The 25,303-nt window shown below is 43.6% G+C and overlaps 1 protein-coding gene across 2 annotated transcripts in view; it reads left to right on the top strand.

Moving 5' to 3' along the window:
* The window catches only part of cdh4 (cadherin 4, type 1, R-cadherin (retinal)), a gene marked incomplete at its 3' end in the record, with an annotated part of 159,755 nt that overhangs the window by 7,338 nt on the left and 127,114 nt on the right, over nt 1-25,303 (top strand). For both annotated transcript variants that reach the window (XM_080728850.1, XM_080728851.1), the window contains exon 2: nt 5,456-5,685. In XM_080728850.1, coding sequence (XP_080584976.1) covers nt 5,590-5,685 — 96 coding nt within the window. In that variant the 5' untranslated portion in view covers nt 5,456-5,589. The remainder of the gene's footprint in view (nt 1-5,455; nt 5,686-25,303) is intronic.

Genomic DNA, 25,303 nt, shown 5'->3' on the forward strand with positions numbered 1-25,303 from the left:
GAAGTCATAAGAATGAGTTGTCAATGCCCCTATGAATTTGTTAACCCGACCCCCACCCTGACAAGCATTTGGAATTTTAGGTACTACATTTAATGTGACTCGGTTCCGAAGATAAATATTGTGAAAATAGCAGATCTACATGCTCACAACGCCTCGCAACGCGAGGCGTTGTGAGCATGTAGATCGGCTATTTTCGCAATGTTCGCCTCTTGCTTACTTAATATTTGAGTTTGGCCAGTGCTGTCGAATATTCGACTATTCAAATACTTTGAGGTCGAATAATTCGAATACTAAAAATCACTTATCGTGAATTCCCTATTGCTTAGTAGATATTGTAGATAGATACACATACAGCTTTTAATCCATAGCGACTGCAATAAGCAGGTAATACATCGTGACTACTAATTGAAGCCGAGGCCGAATTGGACCAAATCGCATGGATGAGCCCTGACAGCACATGGTTGGTTCTACAGACTCCAAATTTCACACGCAGATAGCTCAGACCTTTGCCTACGTTCTTAGCTAGGCCTCGACCCGACCCGATCTGCGGTTTTCCGGAACCAACACGAAAGGTTCGGAATCTCCATATGCGGAGTCCTGACTACTAAATTGAAGCCAATGGACGCCAAATCCGAATTGGCCCGAATCGCATGGATGAGCCCTGACAGCACATGGTTGGTGCTACAGACTCCAAATTTCGCACACAGACAGCTCAGACCTTTGCCTACGTTCTTAGCTAGGCCTGGACCCGAACCGATACACAGTTTTTTGGATACGGCACGAAAGGTTTGGAATCTCCGTATGCGGAGATGACTGACATCGGGCTGTTCCGGAGCAAGCGCTGACTCATTGTGACATCCCTTCATAAAAGGCTCTGACATCACATACGCTAGATGACTCAACAAAAAAATCTCTCGGAGTGTGGCATAAACTAAAGTCTTTCTTTCTCACTTCGAGGTGAGCAAAGTTCAGGGTGCTCTTCAGAGCGGTTGGGTTCAGGGGAATTAGCGGGCTGTGCCTTTAAGAGAACCAGGTGAATAATGTGGATAAGCCCAGGCAGTTCCCTCTCACGCTAAACTTAAATAATAAAGGGGAATAAGGAGCCCAGGGGCTAGGGAACTCCGGGGCGCTCTGTAAGTAAAGTAAGGGGTGAGTTACGAAGGCTCTCACTTGCTCTCACGTCATACGGGCAGTTGACAGGTTGCGTATGGTTACGTATTGAATGTTGAAACCCATATATGGAGACACCCGACACATCTCATTAAGTCTTCGGAATCTCCTTATGCAGAGCTGATTGTTGACATCAGGCTGTTCCGGAGGAAATCGGCGCAAGCGCTGACTCATTGTGACATCACTTCATAAAAGGCTCTGACATCACGTACACCACATGAGTCAATGGGCATAAATGGACACAGGCAAACAGATGGTCAAAACGGGTGCTATGACAACAGGTATAATGGGGTTTGCATTAATGGGGGAACCGGCACTGTCTGCAACACAGTCGGAGGCACAGACAGATACAGAGATCTCCATATGGGCATAAAATGGATGCAGACAGACAGATACAGATATCTCCATATATGAGTATAAATGGACACAGGCAAACAGATGGTCAATACGGGTCCTACAGATAACTCCATATATGGGCATAAATGGACACAGGCAAACAGATGGTCAAAACGGGTCCTACAGAGATCTCCATATATGGGCATAAAATGGACGTGGACAGACAGATATCTCCATATATGGGCATAAATGGACACACGCAAACAGATGATCAAAACAGATCCTATGACAACAGGTATAATGGGGTTTGCATTAAAGGGCGGGGCATTCATTCCCTATTTACACTAGACGCTCGGCCGCCCATCTCCATATATGGGCATAAAATGGACGTAGACAGACAGATATCTCCATATATGGGCATAAATGGACACACGCAAACAGATTGTCAAAACAGATCCTATGACAACAGGTATAATGGGGTTTGCATTAAAGGGCGGGGCATTCATTCCCTATTTACATTGTTCCCGAGTTGGCCAGGGCGCCGACTAGACGCTGGGCCACCTGAAGGGCGGCCGAGCTTCTAGTCACTATAATAAGCAAGATAATATGTCAGTACGTCAACAACAATATAACAAATATATTACACATATTTTCATGGCCACGTTTGTCTTTCTTGCCATTAACCACCGTGCAATTGTGGAGTTTGAAACAGCAACGCTCATTTTGTGTGGGACGCTTGGGTTGCAGCGGCTAAAAAGATATCATGCTTTATTAGTCTGTTGTTTGGGAGCCGCCTTTGACAGGATGCTGGGCGATAAATTGAATAGATGGTTTGATAAAAAGCTTGCCGTGCAGAATTCTTCACACCGGATTTGTGAAAAATTGCAGTGCCGCTGTTCATAACAGCCGATCTGTTCCCCAGGTGATTTATGAAATCAATTTGTCTTGTTATCAGCAGCAAGAGTGTGAGTGAAAGATAAGATCAGAGTACATGCTTTGTAACTTGGGGGAGGAGATTAGGGATAAGTTAGAATGGCATGGGTGTGTGCGTGTGGGGGGCGTGCCCGTATGTGTGTGTGTGTGTGTGTGCATGCATGCATGCATGCTTGGATGTACGTAAAGATAATGTTAGAAATCAATTTTTTGGGGGGTTGTCAGCGTTTACTTGAGTGCATTATAATCATGCGTAACGGTTTTGCTCTTGGAAATGAGGTGCCATGACATTGGTCCGAAGGTTCATTAGTCCGAAGGTTCATTAGTCCGAATTTGTTAAGAATACTATGCCTAACTCTAACCCTAACTCTAACCCTAACCTCAGTAACCCTAACAAAATTCGGACTAATGAACCTTCGGACTAATGAACCTTCGGACTAATGAACCTTCTGACTTATGGGCAGTCCCCGGAAAGGAAGCCAATGTGGAACTAACAAAAACAAACTCCAGTTTTCATTAATGGCCCAGCAGCTGGCGCCACTGATTCCCCTCCTCCAACTGCAAAAGAAATATAATTTCACCAAAATGTGGAATGCCCTGCCACCAAAAGGTGTGATATCCCTTCCCTCCTTCAAAACCGCCATAGCACCTGTGTGCAATTTGCAACTGTACCTAGACAGGTCTCCTATAACTTGCCAAAATAAATGACCCCCCCACTGTTTTTCGTGCTCAAATTAACCAATAGCTCAATTAACTAAACTAATAATAACCAAATAAGAATAAGCTAAATCAATGAAATAAGAATAAACTAAATCAATGAAATGGCTTCAACACTGCTCCTTGATGATTTCTTGTATAGTATTGTATGTCTTTATTTGTCTTGATGAATTGAATACATACTGTAGGACTCTGGGCTTTGTGTCATTCTTTTAGCATTATTGTACTTTTTTTATTACCTGAGAAAACCTTTTCATAAAGACTTTATGTTTTCAATCGCTTGTTTAAAATCTTCTTTCACACAGCATGATACGCTTTTTTTTGTCAATTATGGTCCCATTAACTTTCAAATTGATGATAAAGCAGCAGGGTATCGTCGTTGTCGGGTGAAAACCTAGTATGTCCAAAACCGTTTGTTTTGTATTTATCATTTTTAAAACGATTTAAACTAGTGAAAACAGCCGATCTACAAGCACACAACGCCTCGCACCGCGAGGCGTTGTGTGCTTGTAGATCAGCTATTTTCACTACTTTTGTGTGATGGCCATAATGATGAAACAGTGCTTTACTTTGCGAAAAAATGTACACATTTTAAACTTGGAGATACAAGGTTTCTGCCCAACAGTGACAGTATGCTTTTGGAGCTTGAATGAAGACCTGCTGCGCGTGGTTGCACTCACAGCCATTTAATTCCCGCTGAACAAGAAGAGGCTTCAAAACGGGTCTGTAGAAACCGATGTGTGACGTCGCGGTCCGTTCACCCATGTTTATCTTTACGGTCTTTGATTATAACACAAGACAGGGAAGCAATGCGCATTAATGGCTGTTGACAATGGAATGGAAGGCTTTATTCCATCGCTCGGTTCATGTTGCTGTCGGCCTCTTCGGTGCCTCGTGTGCTTTAATGGTATATTCTTGTCATCTGTCATTTCAGCTGTTGTTGTACTATTGCTCTATAGACCACTTCTCTCTCTCTCTCTCTCTCTCTCTCTCTCTCTCTCTCTCTTCTCTTTCTCTTTCTCTCTCTCTCTCTCTCTCCTCTCTCTCTCTCTCTCTCTCTCTCTCTCTCTCTTCTTACTACCCCCCATCCTCCTTCCTCCGTGTTCTTCATACAAAAACATACATTAGACTGGAAGCAGGGAGCAAACTTGTGTGTGCACTGTGCATATGTGCGTGCCTGTGAGCAATACACTTTATACGTTTCCCCAGTCGTTTCGTTCAGGCGGAAGTCTCAAAATGTCATTTAGGATTGTTTTTCGCGTGCTTGACGGCACAGCAGGGAAACTTGGCTGAGGCAAAGAAAATGTTCCACATCAGCCAACAGTACGCCTAATGTGTTTCAGATCCCCTACTCTCTCCCTGAAGCCAGGAGAAAATGTTATTTGGATTTATTTGATATTCTGACATCCAGCTAGTTTGAGAAAGGAATGACATACAAAAGGACATTTTCGTAACGTGTATTGGACGAAATATCAGGAGACAGGAGAAGGTAAAGGCTAATTTATTCGTCCTCAAACCACTGCTGACAAAAGTGACATATCATCAACTGATAAGTGCATAATTTCTGTCGGACGGCATGGCCGCTCCACGAAGCAAATGGGGTTGTTGTACATTTTACCTTTTGTAAAAAAAAGCTGAGGATTAATAGGAGAAATGAGAGAGAGGAGAAATAAGAGACAGGAAGACATGGAGAAATGGGAGATGATATGAGACCACCAACACATGTCATGATGGTTCCTATTCCGATTTGTGCGGCGAATCTTTTTGGGGGGGAACCAGAATATGAAGGGTTCAAACCAGTGGCGTCAGTTCAGCAAAAGCTAGGGTATGGCAAAGATGAGACATGGAGTTCTCATGCGCATGCCCGCATGCGTGGTTTTGTCTGTTTTTTCCCTGGGTTTCTACAGTTTCTTGGGCTGGATATGGCAGCCTGGAGCTAAACTTGGCATGTTAGTAAACGTGCCACAATTAACAATAATGCATTGCACCTGTGCAGCTGACCTGCGGAACCTGGGAATATAACATTTTGTCAAGATGGGGAGAATACAAGTGTGGAGAATTACAATACCTTGTTAAAGTGACCATTTTCTTAAATGTTGCATTTGTAGTTATTTTACTGCAATTTTAACAACATAATAACGAGCACAGATAGACGAAGAGACATTCCTGGATTTATATTTAAAAGTAACTTTTATTTTCCCCCCTGGACCCAGGGTATGGCAGCTGCATACCCCTGCATACCCAATTGACACCCCTGGTTCAAACCTCTCTGTGTTTCTCTGCCTGTTTGTCTCTACAGTGAGGTTCGAGGACTGCCTGCAGCACACCAGGGAGGTGGGCTTTGTGAGCAGTGACCCTAACTTCAGCGTGCGGCCCGATGGCTCCGTGTACACGGAGCAGGACGTGGCTAATCTGTCGGAACCCGTCCAGTTCATGGTGACGGCACAGGGGCTCCACGACCCACACATCTGGGAGACCACTGTTAAGCTCGCACTGGCTGGACACCCTCCTTCCATACCTCTGACCCAGGTACAGACAGAGAACACGCACGCACGCACGCACGCACGCACGCACGCACACACACACACACACACACACACACACACACACACACACACACACACACACCTGTTTATCAGTTTCTATGCAGTGTTATATCTATCATAAAGAGGCTTCTATCTACAGTATTACAACCTTGACATGGTTCAGTCAAGCCACTATTGTTTCGCAGATAACTAACTAATCAAACTTGCCGCAATTATTATTATCATTATCATTTCTAGTGGCATGGCTTTAACCATCTGTCCAACCATTGGCGGAACAATTAAAGACCGGGCCGGTATGCGAGCCACAATGATCGGGCCCCGCCGACATATTGTCTGTCTGTGAAGATAGAAGTCAACTCTTCTAGAGGAAGTCTGTCTCTTCCTGTTGTCCTTCACAATAAAGTGTGTGTCCCCCTTTACTTCTCAATGCGCGATATTTTATAACAGGAAATAGGTGTAACAGAGGCAGTGCGATACAGAAAGGGGACCCAATTGCGAGGTAGATTGACGGTCATTTGGACTGAGACTGACCGACTGTCGGAGGCTGACAGCCAGGGGCCGGTAAGCGGCCGCATACCCAGCTTACCCGGACGCTCCGCCCCTGCGTCCAACTTATCTCAAAGACGTCTTCTTGATTGCCATGGGATTTTGCTGTGCTCCTTAATGGTTAAGGATGAACCTTACTTTTCCTCTAGCGCCCCACTTAGGCCAGAGGTTTGACAAGCTATCTCAAAATGGGACCCAAAGCAGACCTTGAGCAGACATCTGCCTATAGGAGGGTCCACAGACCAGTCATTCTTTTTTCTCTGTACGCATAGTTTATTCACCAGTAAGACTCCCTAATCGGGAGATAAGCGACCGTAGGTGGCTTATCTCCACAAATAGGGCAAAAATTTGTTTTTCCAAAATCTTCCTGATCCATGTTGATGACATGAGTGTAGACATGCTGTGTAGTGATATTCGTGATTTTAGGGCAAAAACTGTAGGAGCAGTGTCCAAAAATGTGTTTTAAAAATCGGCCTGAAGGTGGCGCTAGAATAGGGCCATGTGAGAAATGAGGGGTGGGGTCTCCGCGTTGCCTTGGTGGACGAATAGGTACCGGCCCCGGCTCTCCCGGACGCTCCTAGCCCGAGTTACCGCATTTTATGGAGGTTGTAGTTTGGCAGGCAAGGAGTGTGTGTGTAAAATCTGGCATGGATCGGGTCAACGGGTGCGGAGATATAAGCAGGGAAAAAGTGTGACGTGTGACGTGTGAGCACATTTGGTTATTTTTTACATCTGGGGGTCCCCCAGGGACCTGGGGGTCCCTGGGGCTCCGGGGGTCCTTGGAGGTTGTAGTTTGGCAGTCAAGGAGTGTGTGTGCAAAATTTGGCATGGATGGGGGCAACGGTTGTGGAGATATGAGCAGGGCAAAAGTGTGACGGACGGACTGACTGACTCACTCACTCACCCACGGACAGCCGGTGGAGGTTTTGGTAGTAAATGCGACCTACGGTCGCAATTAATAAAGGCAAATATAAATTAGACTTGGCTGTATTGTTGCATTTGCATTGCATTGTTGACAACTCTGCACCTATGTTTCTTATATATACCAGTAAGACTCCCTAATCGGGAGATAAGCGACCGTTGGTCGCTTATCTCCATAAATAGGCCAAAAAGTAGTTTGTGCAAAATCGTCCTGATGGTGGCGCTAGATGGGACAGATGCGTTGTGATTACATGACTGTAGAGATACTGTGTACTGGTGTGCATGATTTTAGGGCAAAATCTGTAGGAGCAGGGTGACTGTAGAGATACTGTGTAGTGGTTTGTGTGATTTTAGGGCAAATTCTGTAGGAGCAGTGTCCAAAAATGTGTTTTTTAAAAATCATCTTTTGTGTTGTCTTCATTGAGTTTGGGAGAAATGCCAATACTAGCATGCAAGATGCAAGCTCTCCTGCTAAAAGTAGACACACCCACAGGCAGATCTTGATAGTGGACCCAGGTCTGTTTATTTAAGCATGGAGGCTCATCCTTCCTGGACTCCCTGGTGTGAAGGGGTGTGTGTGTGTGTGTGTGTGTGTGTGTGTGTGTGTGTGTGTGTGTGTGTGTGTGTGTGTGTGTGTGTGTGTGTGTGTGTGTGTGTGTGTGTGTGTGTGTGAGAGAGAGAGAGGACAGTGGCAACATTCCTTGCCACTTGGCAGGTCACACATTATGTTTGAGAGAGAGAGAGAGAGAGAGTGTGTGTGTGTGTGTGTGTGTGTGTGTGTGTGTGTGTGTGTGTGTGTGTGTGTGTGTGTGACACAGAGAGAGCAGCCCCGTTGGGGTGGTCATTTGGTCATTTTTGCACATTTGGTAATTTTTTACACCTGGGGGTCCCCCAGGGACCTGGGGGTCCCCGAAACTCCGGGGGTCCTTGGAGGTTGTAGTTTGGCAGGCAAGGAGTGTGTGTGCAAAATCTGGCATGGATGGGGGCAACGGTTGCAGAGATATGAGCAGGGCAAAAGTGTGACGTGTGACGTGTGACAGAGTGACGGAGGGAGTGACGGAGGGACAGCCGGTGGAGGTTTGGATAGTGTGCAAGTAACTGCGACCTACGGTCGCAATTATATATATATATATATATATATATATATATATATATATATATATATATATATATATATATTCTTATATGACAGAGTTGAAATGACCAGAACACAGCTGCCCCTGTGGATCACAGTGCACTGCTCTTATAAGCCATCATTTTATTGGTCATGATTGAATCCACCTGCAACACACCCAACCCACCTCCCCGTGTCCCTGTAGGTTCCCCCTTCTCCAGTCCGCAAAATACCAAGAGTTCATCATGACGCCCAGCCCCCACCCTGTTGACTGTGCTTCATGCTGGTTCGCCTATCTAACAACAACAGGACCCTGAGGCCTAGGCCAGACGGAGCTGGATATTTCATAAATCCCGTTTTTTCAGATATCCACATAGAAGAATATCTAGGTCCACATGACAAAGATATCTAGGTCTAAAATAATCTGAGTCCCCAGATCTCCAACAAGCACACACTTCAGAGATATCCGGGTTCCATGTCTACACGGATCCAGTGAATTGGATATTTTTCAATGTCTCCACTTATTTATCCAGTTTCAAAAATATCCAGCTTCGCGGCCCAATTATCCAGCTTCGTGTGGCTGCAAGCCCCAACCGCATAAAAAAATGTCCAGCTAATGTCTAGCTTCAGAAATATCCAGCTCTGTGTAGCCGGCACCTGAGTCTTGTTCTTGAACTAGTTGGGAGCCACTGGGCTATACAGTATATGGTTATGGGAATTTGTGTTAAAATACAAAAAAAAACAAGATTCCTGTAGCTGAGCTGGGATTAGAATTCTGCCCACTCCTTGCAGTGCAATAATGGAGCCCGAGAAATAATTGACATTGATTGAGCTAATGTTCCTCTCCGGCGGAGGCTGTGAGAACCAGGTGATGTGTTGGCAGCGTGTAATTATGTTCCTCACATCCTAGGAGCAAGAGAAACATTCAATAATTGAACAAGAAGTAATTGTGTTGGCAGCAATCACATGGAAATTCAAAAAAGGTTGCACATTTTCTTTTCTATTTAATAGTCTTCACATTCTAATGCTGTACTGTAGCTCTTTTGCCATGGATTTCTTTTTTCGTATGTGATTTTTTTTTATTGGAGAAATTACTGTTATGCCCTGTGGAACAGACGTAAGTAATAAGAATTGTTACATTTACAGTAGCCACAGAAAATGAAATTAAGGAAAGGTATGCTACTGAGGTCAACATAACAAGAGGAGTGCGGAAATAGTCGCAATGGCGGTCCTTGCATGAGCGTCATACAGGCAGCTTGCCTAGGCCGCGTTCTCGGTTGGAGTGGTATCCTAAGCTTGCTTCCAACTAATAATAATAATAATACATCAAACTTATATAGCGCTTTTCAAGTCGCTTTACAAAACAAAATAAAAACGACTTTATTAGGACAATAATTAAAAAGGCTAAAAGCTAAACAAAGTTACATAGCAGTAACACACAAACTGCACATGAGTCTTTTCTACAGTGTTGTACAGTGTTCTCAACACTGTAGAAAAGACTCATACTAGTCACCAACCATCCCCCCTGGCCTATTCGATTTAGTTTTAATCATAGTCTTTTGAATAAAATGTAATTTAGTTTACATTTTAGTCATCTGAAATGTTTTAGTTTTAGTCGACTAAATATCATACGATTTTACACTTGGTTGCACTAAAAAAAAAGTTATTTTCAGAGTGCAACCAAACATAAAATTACTTTATACTGTCTGGAGCTCTTTTCCACTAGCTTGTAGATCGGCTATTTTCACAATAGAACCGTGTTATACTAAATTCCTTAGTGCGGGGGTCCCCAGTTAAAACATGATTATTTCGGGGGTCACGGCCTGAAAAGGTTGAGAACCACTGGCATACAATACCTGTCTTTGGGGATTGCGCATCGGAGTAAGTGACCTGTTATTGATCTGAATTATTGTTATATAGTCCTGGAAATTGGGTTAAATATTCTGGAAAAGTTTTGGAAAAGTTTTGGAAATTAATTGGTAAAAAATAGTGGACGAAATCAACACTGCGTAGCATTCTTGTGTCGATACCATCCATGGTCTTGTCCTGCTGTGCTGTGAGTGTCCATGTCTGGGTTCTGTATATCAGTACTGACTACACTGTAGCCTCTCGAGGTCATCTGCCAGGTCAGATTTCCACACTCCTCATACCGTGCAAGGCATTCCAGGCAACAGTCTATCACCAGTGAATATATACATGAATATCATCTGTGAATGGATATGTGTACAGACTATCAACAATGTCAGCCGGCCAACAACAGTGCAGTTGCAGGCCCAGTGCTATGCTATGCTCCCAAGAGACATTATTATTATTATTATTATTATTACCCTTATTATTAATCTTGTTATATATATTTGGTTTGGTTTGATTTGATTTGTAGCAGTGGTATACGAAGGTAATATATTGTAAATAAATCAATAGCGTTGGCTAAATAAAGATATTCTTTTAGATGTAGATTATGTATTGAGGGCATGGCTTAATAAAAAAAAACAGCTGTGCAAAGTGTGCATGGGCTACTTTCTAGGATTTCAGTAGCTCAGAATGTATAGTGTCTTTCTACAGTATCAGTCAGAAGGTCCCTGGTTCAAACCTTGGCTTAATTTAAATTATCACACATCTAACTATTAATTTACGGAATGTCCGTCCGCCGTCTGACATCACTGACACTAAAACAGCGTTCCCGCCATGGTGGGGGCCCTAAAAACGTATTGGCCAGGGGTCCTCACGGGGGTTAATCCGTCCCTGGACGAAGGAACGCAATTCTCATAATAAATTAGCATTCATAGTTCCAGCGCTTTGCAGCACAGCGCCTGCGTTGCTCACCAGAACATCCGACAGGCTTGTCTTGCAGTCTGACGTACTTATCTGTGATCCAACCGCATCAAGACTTATTCAAACCAAGTCCTCCCCTTCAAGATGGGTTTACCTTCATGTCAGACGTGATCATAGCTTCAACAGATCACACTTGTAGGTTTTACATGGATTCGCCTGGTCATTCACTTCCCAGGTGAAAACAGCAATTTGTACAGAGTGTGTTTTTCAGAGCAGGTATTCCTTCACTCACTGGAGGGAGCAGAGGAAAGGAGGAACCAGTTAATTATTCCTTGCGGTACAGACATGGCCCCTCCCACTCTGTGACCTATTACTGTACAAAGACATGGCCCCTCCCACTCTGTGACCTATTACTGTACAAAGACAAACAGCACTGCAGACAGGGACAGGCTCCTGGGACAGAGGCATGTGGTCCGCTGTCCCTGGTATCCACCACTGAGCATCTCCCCCCAACACACATACGCACGCACGCACGCACGCACGCACGCACGCACGCATGCACACACACACACGCACGCACGCACGCACGCACGCACGCACGCACGCACGCACGCACGCACGCACGCACGCACGCACGCACGCACACACACACACACACACACACACACACACACACACCTTACCTCAATAGACCTTATTCACACCGTGGCCATCTTGGATCACATGAGTTCCTGGGATAGCAGCCTGCATTACAAACCATTGTGAACAATGGAGTGATGGTCCCAAAATATGAGTTCTATTCAACCAATTTCTTTTGACCAAATTGACAAATGGGCAGATGACATCATCAACATCCCCAAAATGATTAAATAGAAGGGCTACAGTAGATTGATTACATCCATGGTAATGATATTCAAGGTAAGTTAGGTTGCAACCTTACTGTGTACAAAGACTTGCTATCTGTGCAGTGCTTGCTCCACCATCATATTAACTATTTGTTATTAGATTGTTCCTGATTAATATGCAAAAATCCCAATACAGTAATATTAACTATATGATGGCAGAGCAAGCACTAGTCTGCACAGATACTGTAGATAAGTCTACAGATAAGATAAGTCTTTGTACAGAGTAACATTGTAACCTAACTGCCATGAATATTGTGGATGTACCCTTCTATTTAGCAGTCCCTCCCCTTAGACTGAAATTAAAATAGCATCACCCTCCCCATTCTCCTCCATGAAATTATTTGAGTGACAATTAATCGTCATGTAAAATGTCATAATCGTGACAGCCCTAGTTATGGTCAACATGGGGCCGAGTGCTGGAGATGCTTCAAAGTGATTTCATTTGAATAATTTTCTATTACTGGAGGTCATTTAGGCTCTTCAGTTACTATGCCCACAGAAGTCTTCAATTACATCCTCTGCTTCTTAGAAGTAATTTCAAATTAAAAGCGTTTCATTCACTGTCCAGACATGACCTAGTCTTGCTAAATGTTTGGCCTTTAGTGATAGGACTTAGCAGTTGTCAGCAGAGCCCCAGTCTGCGGCCTCAGTGGCGTTTTTCTAGAAGAGAGATTGTCATAAGTGTGTTACCAAACCACAACTCAACACTCTGTAATCAGCATGACAACAGTTGAATAAGTTATAAACGATGAGCTCTTTGCCCCGTAGTGATTAAAAGATAGACAGCTCAATTACAGTAGCAGCTCGTTCATCTCTCTGCATTGTATACAGTGAGATGAGAAATTACACTGTAATAGTGGGCTAATTGCAGTCTCGGTTTCTCCATGTGCTCAGCTGAGCTCCTCTCAGCCCACAGCGTACCCTGCTATTAATGTCCCCGTGTTCTGGGTCTGTGTGCATGGCATCCTTGTCAGCTCCCTTTAACGATGAGCATAGTTTATGCAATGTTCTCACAATCAACATTTTTGCAGGCATTTTGAATAATAATAATTGTGTCTGCTTTAGTCGTTTTTTTGCAACAGTCTGGTTTTTGCAGCAGCTGATCATTTGCACATAATGTGGAATTTGTTCCCTGCATTTTACCCATCCTAACTAAAGCTGTGTCTTCGCTGTTACACCGGCATTGCTGGGTAAAAAAAGTTATATAAATTGCTGGCATAGGGGGAGAGTTGTCCCAATATGCCCTCCTTAATGGTTATAAGTCATGTGACTCACCTTAGATGAATGTAACAGGTACAGTACTTGATGTACAAGGAGTGTCTATAAGCAAAGTAGCATACGCAGCATTTGGGGATGCTAAAATACAGTATGTATTTACGATGAACAGAAACAATAAATATCCATCTGCATGCTGGCAGACCGGCTAATGTAACTCCCTACTCTGGTCGCAGATCTCTCTATCTTGCTCTCACAACACTCCCTTCCCTACGCACACAATGAATATGTTATGCTACTTATATTAAACTTGCAACCTTGTTGGCATCTCCGTGCGAATAAATATATTTTTCACCTTTTACATCAACACTGATCTTATAGGAAGCATTTTGTTCATTGAACCGTTTCACCACAGTTGTTGGCAGCACTGCTTTCACAGCACTGCTTTCACACAACACATGCTCTCTCACATTATATCCAATATGTCTTGACCTTACCCTCGATCCTAGCTCAACTGGCACACACACACTTTCTCCATCGGTACGCGTCAGGGACGTGCAGCGAATGTTAGAGAGGCAGGGGCTGAAATATCTAAAAAGGGCCTTTTGGTGAAAATATTGAAAATAGTAGACCTCCAAGCTCACAACGCTCCGCGCTGCGACGCGTTGTGAGCCTGGCGGTTGGCTATTTTCAGTACTTGATACCGAACTAAACTAAGCATACAGTAATAATAATAATAATAATAATAGTTACTACTCCTCCCGCGAGGGAAATTCAGTATTTGCAGCCCAACCCAGCTGCTTCGCAGCCCACAAGGAGTGCGTGAGCAATTAGGGGTTAAGAGTCTTGCTCAGGGACACACATCGACATTGCTATCTTGGCTGGGAAATGAACCAGGGACAACCAGGCAGGCTCCCTAACCATTCAGCTCATGGCCGCCCTAGTAAGAAAGGCAACGTGGCGTACAACATGGATTTCTACACAGAGAGGGCAATTCTTTCAACATAAGATGCTGCATTCAAGTTCAAAATTCTTTTGAATGCCACCAGGTATGGCATGGAAATAGGGGCATTTGCATTTCTTTCACCATAGTAAAAACTGCATTCATGGTCTTGAGAGGGCACTTTTTAGTGACAGTTCAAAAGGACTGGGTACGCATGCAAGAGCTTTTTCCAGCTACAATCTCCTACGCCAACCTTGTTTTCCTGAATCATTTTGTTGATAGAACAAAAGTTTGTTCATAGAACATGGAACTTCATAGAACTAAACATACCAGCAAACTGCAGGCATTTCAAATGAGTGGAAACAGGATTTATTAGGTGCAGTGGCTCCATTAATAAGGTACCCAGGGGGAGTCTATAGGGTTAAGTGTCTTGCTTTGGAACATTTAGGCAAAAAGACTGGGCGATTCCCCTATGGCCTCTCTACCCACTCAGCCGACTGTGCCCCCAGATCTACAAGATCCCTGTGATTTTTATATTTTAGCGCGTAATCCTCAGGTGTCTGGTACCACAGCTGCTGAATTGTACAGGATTCATCTCACACACATCTTACCCCTTACATTATCAGGCAAAGGGCAACTAAAGCCCCTTATTACAATGTTTATTTACTCTGACTATCACTATCACACCTCATACAGGTAACTGCAGACCGAGACCAAACTTCCCATGCTGATTTCATGACACGCTGGCTTGCCTTCCCCAGCCGGGGCTTAGAGGCAAGCCCATCAGTTATGCACCAGTGGAACTGAAGCCTGCCGGGTTGCTGGAACAGGTGTTAGTGCTTATTTGGTTTGAATTTATTTCCCATACTCTCCCCAGACGGCCTCTACTGTTTGGGATTGATTAGAACAAAGACCAGTGGCACGGTGGAACTTATGGGCGCACCTGCTGTTCACTGAAGGGCAAGATCGATTGGGTTTTAAGGTCACGGTCTGACCACACACTGTGGTTATAGCATTATTATAAGTTAGAGCAGGGAACATCAAAGTTTTCAGGCCAAGGACCCCTTAGTTGAGAGAGAGAGAGAGAGAGAGATGAAGCAGGGACCCCCACAATCTGTTCATAAATATAGTTTCATTGTTTGACAGCACGTTCAACGGCGTATTTTGGATTCATGTTAATGTAATGTGTGTTTTCAGATATTTAACCACTTGAACGGTCAATACGTAATAAACTTGACCTTTCACTGTACTTAGTCTGCTCTTTTCCCCCTTCAAAGCTCTTTGCCGAAAATAGCCGATCTACAAGCTCACAACGCCTCGATCGGCTATTTGGCTTAAGTTCTCAGATTATGGACGCTAGGGTTCAAGTGGTTAATTTAAGAAAGGGGTAAAAAAAAAAAAAAATCCTATCACACAAAGATTTGGAGGACCCCCTGTAGTAACTCTGAGGACCCCCTAGGGGTCCCGGAACCCCTGTTGAAGACCCCTGAGTTAGAGTTTCACAAGAGAAAGCTACGGCAATGAGATTTTAAATACTTTTATAGTTATATTCAACTGTTCTTTCTCTTCTCCTCAGTTTCCGTGGGAGTTCTCATAGGAGAGCATTCTCTTTACCAACGATAGCGCTCTGCAGCACTAAAGACATGAAAACACTTTATCAAAAGAACTGAATCAGATGCTTTCACATCTACAGTGAACAGGAGAGCGCGCAATGAGCACATGCTGTTATTGTGTTATTCTGCCTGTTTGTCAGATGGATGGCTTGCCTGCTATTTTTTTGGTATCAGGAGCCCGAGCACACGAGGGATTTATTTTACACTAACTGACTCCTGATTGTGCGCACATGTATACATGTGTGTGCATTCGCACGCACGCACGCACGCACGCACGCACGCACGCACGCACGCACGCACGCACGCACGCACGCACGCACGCACGCACACACACACACACACACACACACACACACACACACACACAGAGAGAGAGAGAGAGTAAATAACCACTGTTAATTAAACTCTAAATGTACCTGTATTTAAAAGCCAACTGTTGAATTAACCCAGTATTTTCCTTTGCACACACGACTACACACTCCAATAAGTACATATATAAGCACCTTCCTGGGGGCTTTTCTAGCATGTCTGTTTCTCTAGTAACAGTGGCATTGTCTGGCACGATGCCAGCTCGTTGAGCCCGTCATCTGCCACTCTGTTAGAGAGTGACTGTCACACGCAGCCATGGTGACCATATCATCCAACGCGCAGACTCACAATAAAGGATCTCTCCTCTTCTCTTCTCTCTCTCTCTGTCTCTCTCTCTCTCTCATTTCTTGGCTTGGCAACAGTGGCGTCACAAGGGGGGGAAAGTGGGACTGAGTCACTAGGGCCCAATAAGGTGCAGGGGCCTTCATTATTTTATACTTTAACTATTGAAAATTAGCAGATATACAAGCAGCGCGAGTGCCGCGCTGCAAGCTTGTAGCTCCCTGGAACAAATATTTTGAGATGGGGGTCTGTGGCCAAATCATATCATTTTGGCGGTCCTTCACATGAAAAAGTTTGAGCACCACTGACATAGAAACATAGGTTTTTCAAAAAAACCTTAGAAGGATTTGAAATAATCAAAGACTTGCACACATTTTCATGATTTTTTAAAAATAGCGAGTGCTGCGCTGTGAGCTTGTATATCTGCTATTTTTCAACAGTTAAAGCACAAAATGTGAGCGAATCCTCGTACCCAGGGCCCAGAATTTGGTGCAACGCCCATGCTTGGCAACACGTTCTTAAGAACGTTGGTGTACAGTCCATCGCTGCCAATCTGAGGCTTCAACCTCATTATCACTGCATGGCCACGATGTCCTGCCTTCATCAGCATCGGCCTGAGTGGCCAATAGTGGCTCATTGAGTTGCATTGAGCCACGACTCAATGTGCTGCTCTGACGATAGCCAGGAGCTCAGATAAGGGTTTTTATCACAGCAGGAACACATTGGACTGAGGAATGGATGGCAAGCTATGCAAGGTTGATGGGGATTCGCTCAGCATGTATTCTATATTCATACTCATGTGCCAAACCATAGAGAACATTTATGTCAGAGGCATCGACGTCACACAAGCACTTCATCATCTCTCAGCTCAATGCCAAGTGAGTGAGATTTGTTCCCTTGTTTTTACACACTCTCAGTTAAACTAACTAACTCCAGATTTCCACTGCGTACCCCTCCTTCCATGCTCATTCCATCTACCACCTATACAGGGACTAGGGATGTCACCGAATAATCGATTTTCGAATATTCGTTTGATTAATCAATATTCGATTTTAATATTTCATAATCGAAAATCGAAAAAATATTAATATATATATATATATATATATATATATATATATATATATATATATATATATATATTTTTTTTTTTTTTAATACTATTTTTTTGGCTTAGTTAGTTAGTTTCAACCAAAATATAGAATATAGGCTAACAATAGTATTAATGATAATAGTAAATGGCCATTGATTTATTATTCACACCAGCACCAACTGTAAACTGTGTAGACAGAGTGAAGGAGCACAGCAGAGTGGCAGCTGCCTGCTACACACTCCCCTCCCCCCCTGTCTCAGACACAGGTGTGATTGATTCAGGCTTGATTGTTTGGTACTTGGTGGCCATCATCAAAGAAAAGGGAAAACAGCGTCCTCTGTATTGTAAGCATCACAGAATCTGTTCTTGAGAGATTAGGTGAACAGTACACTGGCACACTAAAAAGAAAGATGAAGAGTAGTAGTTAGGCTACCAATTACCTGAAGAGCCATGTTGTACATATGTAAATGTGCATTGAAATCCAGTAAAAAAAAAAAAAAAAAAACAAGAAAAAAAAATGTTTTTTTTTTTTTTATAAAAAAATAATAATAATAATAATTAATTATCGATTTTCGAATAATATTCGATTATTGCTATAGAATAATCGATTTTGATAAAGGTCCATTTTTGACATCCCTAACAGGGACTGGCACGCAACCATCACTCTCATGCCTCTTGTACCAGTTCTGCGCCCAAGTCGAGCTATACCCATTTGGGGATTTAGCATGCCGCAAGGGGCGTTCCCGTGGCCAAGTTGCTATCTTCCGACACCAGCCCAGTATCCCTAAAACCCCTGCTCTACCCCTTACAGTATGCATAGGTGTGGTTTGGGTGTTACATTAATAAAACCAATCAGCGTGCCATTGCCTTTAAGAGCATGCTGCGCATGCCATTATGTCCGGTGCTATCTTGCGCTCTCCCTCTCTGCCCATGGAAGAGCGACGAGGCATTCCGACATTTTAATGTAATACATTCATATTTGATACATGTGAATTATCACCCACACATTGCTGGTTATACAATACAGCATAAAATTACAACAATCGCTTGTGTTCTGGATTAATTCAACTGAATGGTCTGGTGTAGTTATATCAGACGCAACACAAAAACACATCTTATTGATTTTTTATTAACAGCCATAGTGTTATGCATTACAGTAAAAGTGTAATGACAATCACATTCACAATCACTTAATTCAATAGTGACACTGTTTAGCTCTGCAGCTAATGTAATGTCGGACAATACCTTTTGCCTTTCAATAAAACCATATTTGATAGACATAAGTATCACCCACATGTTACTGATTATATAGAATGTTATATTATTGTGACTGTAGGTCACAGTTAACTATGGAACCCATCACATCTTGTCTGTACGTCTGTGAGTGAGTGAGTAAGTAATTACTAATGTCTATAGTCTATAGCTGTTGTGACATCACATTGTTGTTACAGACAGTACATCACATTGTTGACATTGTGACATCACATTGTTGTGACATCACCTCATCAAAGATCAAACCCTGGATATTCATACATGGAGACGACTGGGTCATCACCATCATCATCTCCATATATGGAGCTGACCTCTACATCTGATTCCCAGATGGTGCCCTGTTAGTGCAACCACACTAATATAATCCCTTTTATACCCATCAATATTAACTGTTTTACTGCTACGGACGTTACCGTTCGCCCCAATTCTGAATGTCGCTCTTCGCCAATACGGCCGTTCGTTCGTTTACCTTTTTGATGTCCGTAAGCTGATGAGGGGTCGTGCCGCCGTGTACAGTGAACACATCTGCCGCTATGATCATAGGCGCAAATCGCGGGGGGGACAGGGGTTACGTGTCCCCCCCCCAGGTCCAATTGGTACCCCCCCCAAAAAAAAAAAAATCTAAAAAAAAAAAAATCTTTTTTTTGAGAAAATAATTATTGATGACATTTTAAAGTATTTAAGAGTGCTGCTGGAATAACTCAATAGATAGTCCCCCCAGGAATCCGCGGAGAAAAAGTATTGATTCCGCGGAGAACAATCCTGATAATGCGGAATTCTGCGGAGAACATTTCTTGATTCCGTGGACATTAAAAAACAACCTAAAACCAGTAAGCCTCCCTAATCGGGAGATAAGCGACCGTAGGTCTCGCTAGAAGAGGGCCATGTGAGAAATGAGGGGTGGGGTCTCCGCGTTGCCTTGGCGGACGAATAGGTACCGGCCCAGGCTCTCCCGGACGCTCCTAGGCCGAGTTAAGGGCATTTTATGTGAGCTGCAGTGGAGGGGGTCCTCCACTGGGGGCGCCACCACTTTTGCATCCGTTCTGGAGCACCAGGAGTGGGTGGTCCCCGGGAATTCCCCGTGAGCAGCCCTGTGGGGGTGGTCATTTGGTCATTTTTGCACATTTGGTATTTCTTTTACACCTGGGGGTCCCCCAGGGACCTGGGGGTCCCTGGAACTCCGGGGGTCCTTGGAGGTTGTAGTTTGGCAGGCAAGGAGTTTGTGTGGAAATTTTGGCATGGATCGGGGCAACGGTTGTGGAGATATGAGCAGGGCAAAAGTGTGACTCACTCACTGACTGACAGACAGCCCGTGGAGCTTTTGATAGTAAATGCGACCTACGGTCGCAATGACCAGTTATCAAGCTAAAAATTATATAGTTCTAACAATCAAGTAAAACCCTTCATGAAATAGCTACAATTAATTGTAATTAGTGGTTAGAATAATCAAATAATCATTTTTGAGAATAAAAATCTAATATTAAATCTATTATTTTTTAATTGCTATGGTTTTTAATAATTAGTTTCTGTTGCAAAGACTATATTGTCATCCAAACCATGCCCATAGTAAACACATTTTAGAGGATATCCTACCTACTACCTAGAATAGGTGTAATATTTATTTATTCTCTTCTGCATTAGCAGGACCATAGAGAGGAACTATAGTTCAGGACACAGTTTCTGTCAGGAACGGGTGGTTTTAGAACCCGCTATATGCTTTCCCATATTATGTGTGTGGGCAACATTGCAATTTAGGGATAGCTTAACAACACGCCCATGGTCACACCTCCAGGCGCAAATAACGGAGTAATGTAGCGGGTAAGACGCTTGACACATGCACAAATGAAAAATATAAGACACCGTTGTAGTTCTCCCAGCGCTTACCGACTCTGGTGGTAACTTTGCACAATGTAATAGTCTGTTGTTTTCAATAAAAATAGTTTTTACCAAGTGTGTGTCGGAGTGTCACTTGTTTGGTTAAACATGGCCACACTTATAACACGACGTTCATCCCTGCCCCCATTCGCTCATACAAGGACATGACGTATACGGAAGAACGAAGAATGCACAATAATGCTTCCCAGGCACCGAGAGGCGCGGTTGCAACCAACATTATGGCAAACGGGGAAAAGCAGTGACACTTGGTACGTCACAATGCGGAAGTCACGGCAGGATCTTCTTAATGTAAGGCTAGCGCGGCTGTAAGATCCCGTTTGGGGACAGCGCCAGCTGCCTTGTGCGTAATCAACGGGTAGCGGGTAGTGCCAAGGCCAGCACAGGGGCAGAAGATAGGGCCAGCGTTGCAGATGAATGGAGCTGAAGTGGGAGTTTATCTTATCTGTGAAACAAGTCTGCTCTCATTGCTCTCCCTCACTGACCTCTGTCCAGTCACCCATGCCTCTCGCTCTCCTCCTCCTCCTCCCCTCTGTCCATTCACCCATCCCTCTCGCCTTCTACTCTGCAGAACTGCACTTCCCGTACGACCCGCACTCAAATCCTCTAAGCTGTGCAGAATGAAAAAATCCTGTTTGTTTTCTCAGGTTTAGCGTTACAATCTGTTTCTCTCCCAGACAACACATGTGTAGAGTGATACGCCAACCTGCCTGCCTGTGTTTGGCCTGGCAAAGTATGTTTGTGCGCGACGCGAGTGTGTGAGCGCATGTGCTTTCACGTGCACGCGTGCATGTAGGTACAAAAGCCTACATCCACGCGTTTGCATGAGGGAAATGTTGATTTTTTGGTGTGCATTCAAGTGTGTGCTGTACATGTATAGCGCCGGTGAAAACCTTGTATGTCCAAAACCGTTGGTTTTGCATTTATCTTTTTAAAAATGATTTAAACTAGTGAAAACACCCGATCTACAAGCACACAACGCCTCGCGGTGCTTGCAGATCGGCTGTTTTCACTACTTTTGTGCGACAGCCTTGTCTGATGAAGCAGGGCTTTACTTAGCGAAAAAACGTACAATTTTGAAACTTGGAGATATGAGGTTTCTGCCCAACAGTGACAATAGGCTCTTGTGTGTGCTCCTGGCAAAAGCAGCCAAAAAAAGGCTCTAGATGACAACAGCATATGTGTTTGTGTGTGAAGCAGAGGCAACGGTAGGATTATTAGATGGATTACAGCGACACACAGCCATGTTACATAATTGACGCCACCGTAGAGGTTACAGAAACATTCACACACTCTTTACACAGCTTTTTAAACGCTTATATATTGCCAGATAAGCTGATTAAAAGAACACACTCTTATTTACTTATTTACTACATTGTCCTGGGCTAGCTAGATGCAGAATAAGATGCATTTTCTTTCAAACATCATCGTTTAGAAGATCACAATAGAACACAAACAAAATATAAAACAAGTATATTGTTGCTGTCGGACAGAGACCTTGTATCTTCATGTATCCTTATATACAATTTAGAAGTTAGCCACTCCCTGAGAAGTTAATCACGCCCCGTGTACTGTATCCCGCTGCTACACTGCAGCTATGTTAGCACAGAACCACGGCCCAATTCCCAAAACCATTTAACCAACAGCACAATCATACCTCTCGCTTTTGGACCGTCGCTATTTATTGTCTCTTTATGCATTCTTTTACCTTCTTTGCCCCGCTTTTCTGCCTCAGCCGCGAACGGTGCTACGTCACATATCATTCTTCCTGAAAGGTCTGTCCTTCTTCCTGAGACGACAATCACTTATCCTTTACAGTCTCTCCTTCTTCCGTGTCTCTCAAGTAAACGTCCCTGACGTATGCGGATGCGACGTGCCTTTGCGCAAGTGGAACCTATACTTCTCTGCCGGAGCCGCCGCTACATCACTGACTCCACCTTTGCCTTCAGAACCCATGTCGCCTCTCGCGACCGAGTTTTTCCCGGTGAACCTAAGCGCAACGGTGGGGGCTTGGGAGTGTGGGGAACACGCACCACTGACTACTATTGCTGATGATGGAGAGCTTATATAGCTTAGCCTTTGTATTGAAAATGAGAGGCACTCTTGCCGAATTATTAAGAGTCGAGACTCGTCGCCAATTGCAAGATATTTAAAAGTTATTTGGGGCCATGATGATGATGATATCCTTTTCTTCCCACAACTAGACTAAGGATTTATGTGCGAACACTAGGATTCGCCCGCCAAAGGCGGGCGATATTCTAGTTTATTTACGTTTTTACCCCTTTTCGCCCCAATTTAGTCATTATGCCAATGAGTTCCTCCCCACACAGCTTTCTGTGTGTTGCCCACTGCTACGCTAGTCTCGCGTGGCCAGACTGTTGCCTCCGCGATTTGGGCAAATGCTCCCGGCATACAGTCTGGCAAACCGGAATAGAAATGATGAGTGCGAGATAAAGCGGATGTGGCGCAACCGCTCCCTTGGTGCAGTAGCAATAACATGTCCTACTGGAAGCGTTTGTCTCCTTTCAACATTTCTGGGGGCGTTATTTCGTATTTTTCTGGTGTTGTTGGTGTTACTTCCATGTTGTTTTCAAACGTTTTCTAAAACTATACACCCATAAGAAGAATATGCCGCTCGAATGACTTTGTCTGAGCTATTGTGTTTCTGTTATGGTTCCAATGGGACTAAGTTCAGTGCAGCAGCGGCTACTTCCGATACTCGCCGTTCGGGGGCTGCCGTTCCAGACTCTATATAGCATTCGGAGATTGTGGAATAGTTGTCTGGCTACGAGAGACTTCTGCTACACTAACTGGCTCACTCACATGCCAGTGAGGAGCCCCCACCAGGAGGATGTAGAGCCTTAGGCCTAGGATTATTGAATGCTTTAACTATTGAAAAATAGCAGATATACCAGCTCACAGCGCGGCACCGAGTGCCGCGCTGTGAGCTTGTAGATCTGCTATTTTTGAAAAAGTCTGGAAAATTAGTGCAAATCTTTGAATATATTTATTTTTAAAGCGAACGTTTGTAACTCAAATTTTGCTTCTGGGGGGTCCCTGGAACTAAATATTTTGAGATGGGGGTCTGTGGCCAAATAAATATAATTTTGGGGGTCCTTCACATGAAAAGGTTTGAGAGCCACTGACATAGTAGTCTCTCAAGAACAGACTAACTGAGCTCCATTTAAGTGAAAAGGACCTTTGACGATGGCTATAGCCAGATTGCTGACATAGAAACATAGGTTTTTCCAAAAACCTTAGAAGGATTCAAAAGACACTTCGGGTCGGGTCAAATTTCTAATTTTCACGATTTTTCAAAAATAGCAGATCTACAAGCTCGCAGCCGCGCTGTGAGCTTGTATATCTGCTATTTTTCAATAGTTAAAGCATAAAATAATGATACACAATAATGTGTACCCGTTCAAAATGGGTTAACCAACACCTGTTGCATCTCCATATTATTAGCTCGCCGTACAAGAGTTTGTACAAAAGCAGTGGAAATAGCCGATCTACAAGGCATTGCAATGTGACACATTAGTGAGCTTGTAGATCGAAAAATAAAGTGACAGTGATTGTGGTTAAGTGTGTCAGCTTGATAAAATTACAGAATTGTGTTGTTGACAACTGCAAGTTTAGACAATAAATGAGAGAAATAATGGCACAATGAACAAGGAAGTCCTTTGACATCGTCATTATTCATTTTTCTTCACACCTAACCACAACAGCTCTATATTTCTGAGGAAGCTGATCGTCCCCACCGTTTATTTTTGCTGCTGAGATATTTCCCAATGGCATAGACACGAGACAGATAACACAGCCCGAAAATATACGATGCCCATATCTTTGTGGCTGGTTCTACAAACAGGGACGTCCAGACAGAGACGGACAAGCTTTGGCGGTTCTGATAGTGAACTGCGACCTATGGTCGTAATCAATACTTTTACAAGTGGTTAGTGTGTTTTGTAATAATAATCCAAATCTACAAAGTAACTAGTTACTAAAGTTTTCATATTTCATATTTTCCTCTGAGATGTGGCGGGGTAGAAGTAAAAGTATTGAAATGTGTAAGTACTGAAGAAAGTAAAAACACCTCAAAATTGTAACTAAGCACAGTACTTGAGTACATGTACTTAGTTACTTTGCACACGACTGCCTGTCTGGCGTCCTGGACCTCTCCATGCATGTACTGTATCGTCGTTGTCGGGTGGAAAACCTTGTATATGTCCAAAACCGTTGGAACCTTTTATCATTTAAAAAATGTACTAAACTATTGAAAACAGACGATCTACTGTACAAGCACAGGTGCGAGGCGTTGTGTGCTTGTAGATCTGCTGTTTTCACTACTTTCGTGCGACGGCCTTGCATGATGAAGCAGGGCTTTGCTTTGCGAAAAAACGTACAAATTTGAAACTTGGAGATACAAGGTTTCCGCCCGACAGTGACGATATGCATGCTAGTAATGAACATGACAGAATGAACATGAAGTCTTTTGAAGCAGCCAGATAGGGAAAATGTGGAAACGAGGACAGAGATAATTGCAATCCGCCAGAGAGATCAATAAATCTTCACTTTTAACACCTTCTTCCAAACCACTCCTTTCTGCAACCTGCCAAGAGACGTTTTTCCTTGATAAAACAAAGATCAGTGAGTGAGGATTGTGCAG

This window comes from Nannobrachium achirus, assembly GCF_963921795.1.
Source record: "Nannobrachium achirus genome assembly, chromosome: 6".
NCBI lineage: Eukaryota > Metazoa > Chordata > Actinopteri > Myctophiformes > Myctophidae > Nannobrachium > Nannobrachium achirus.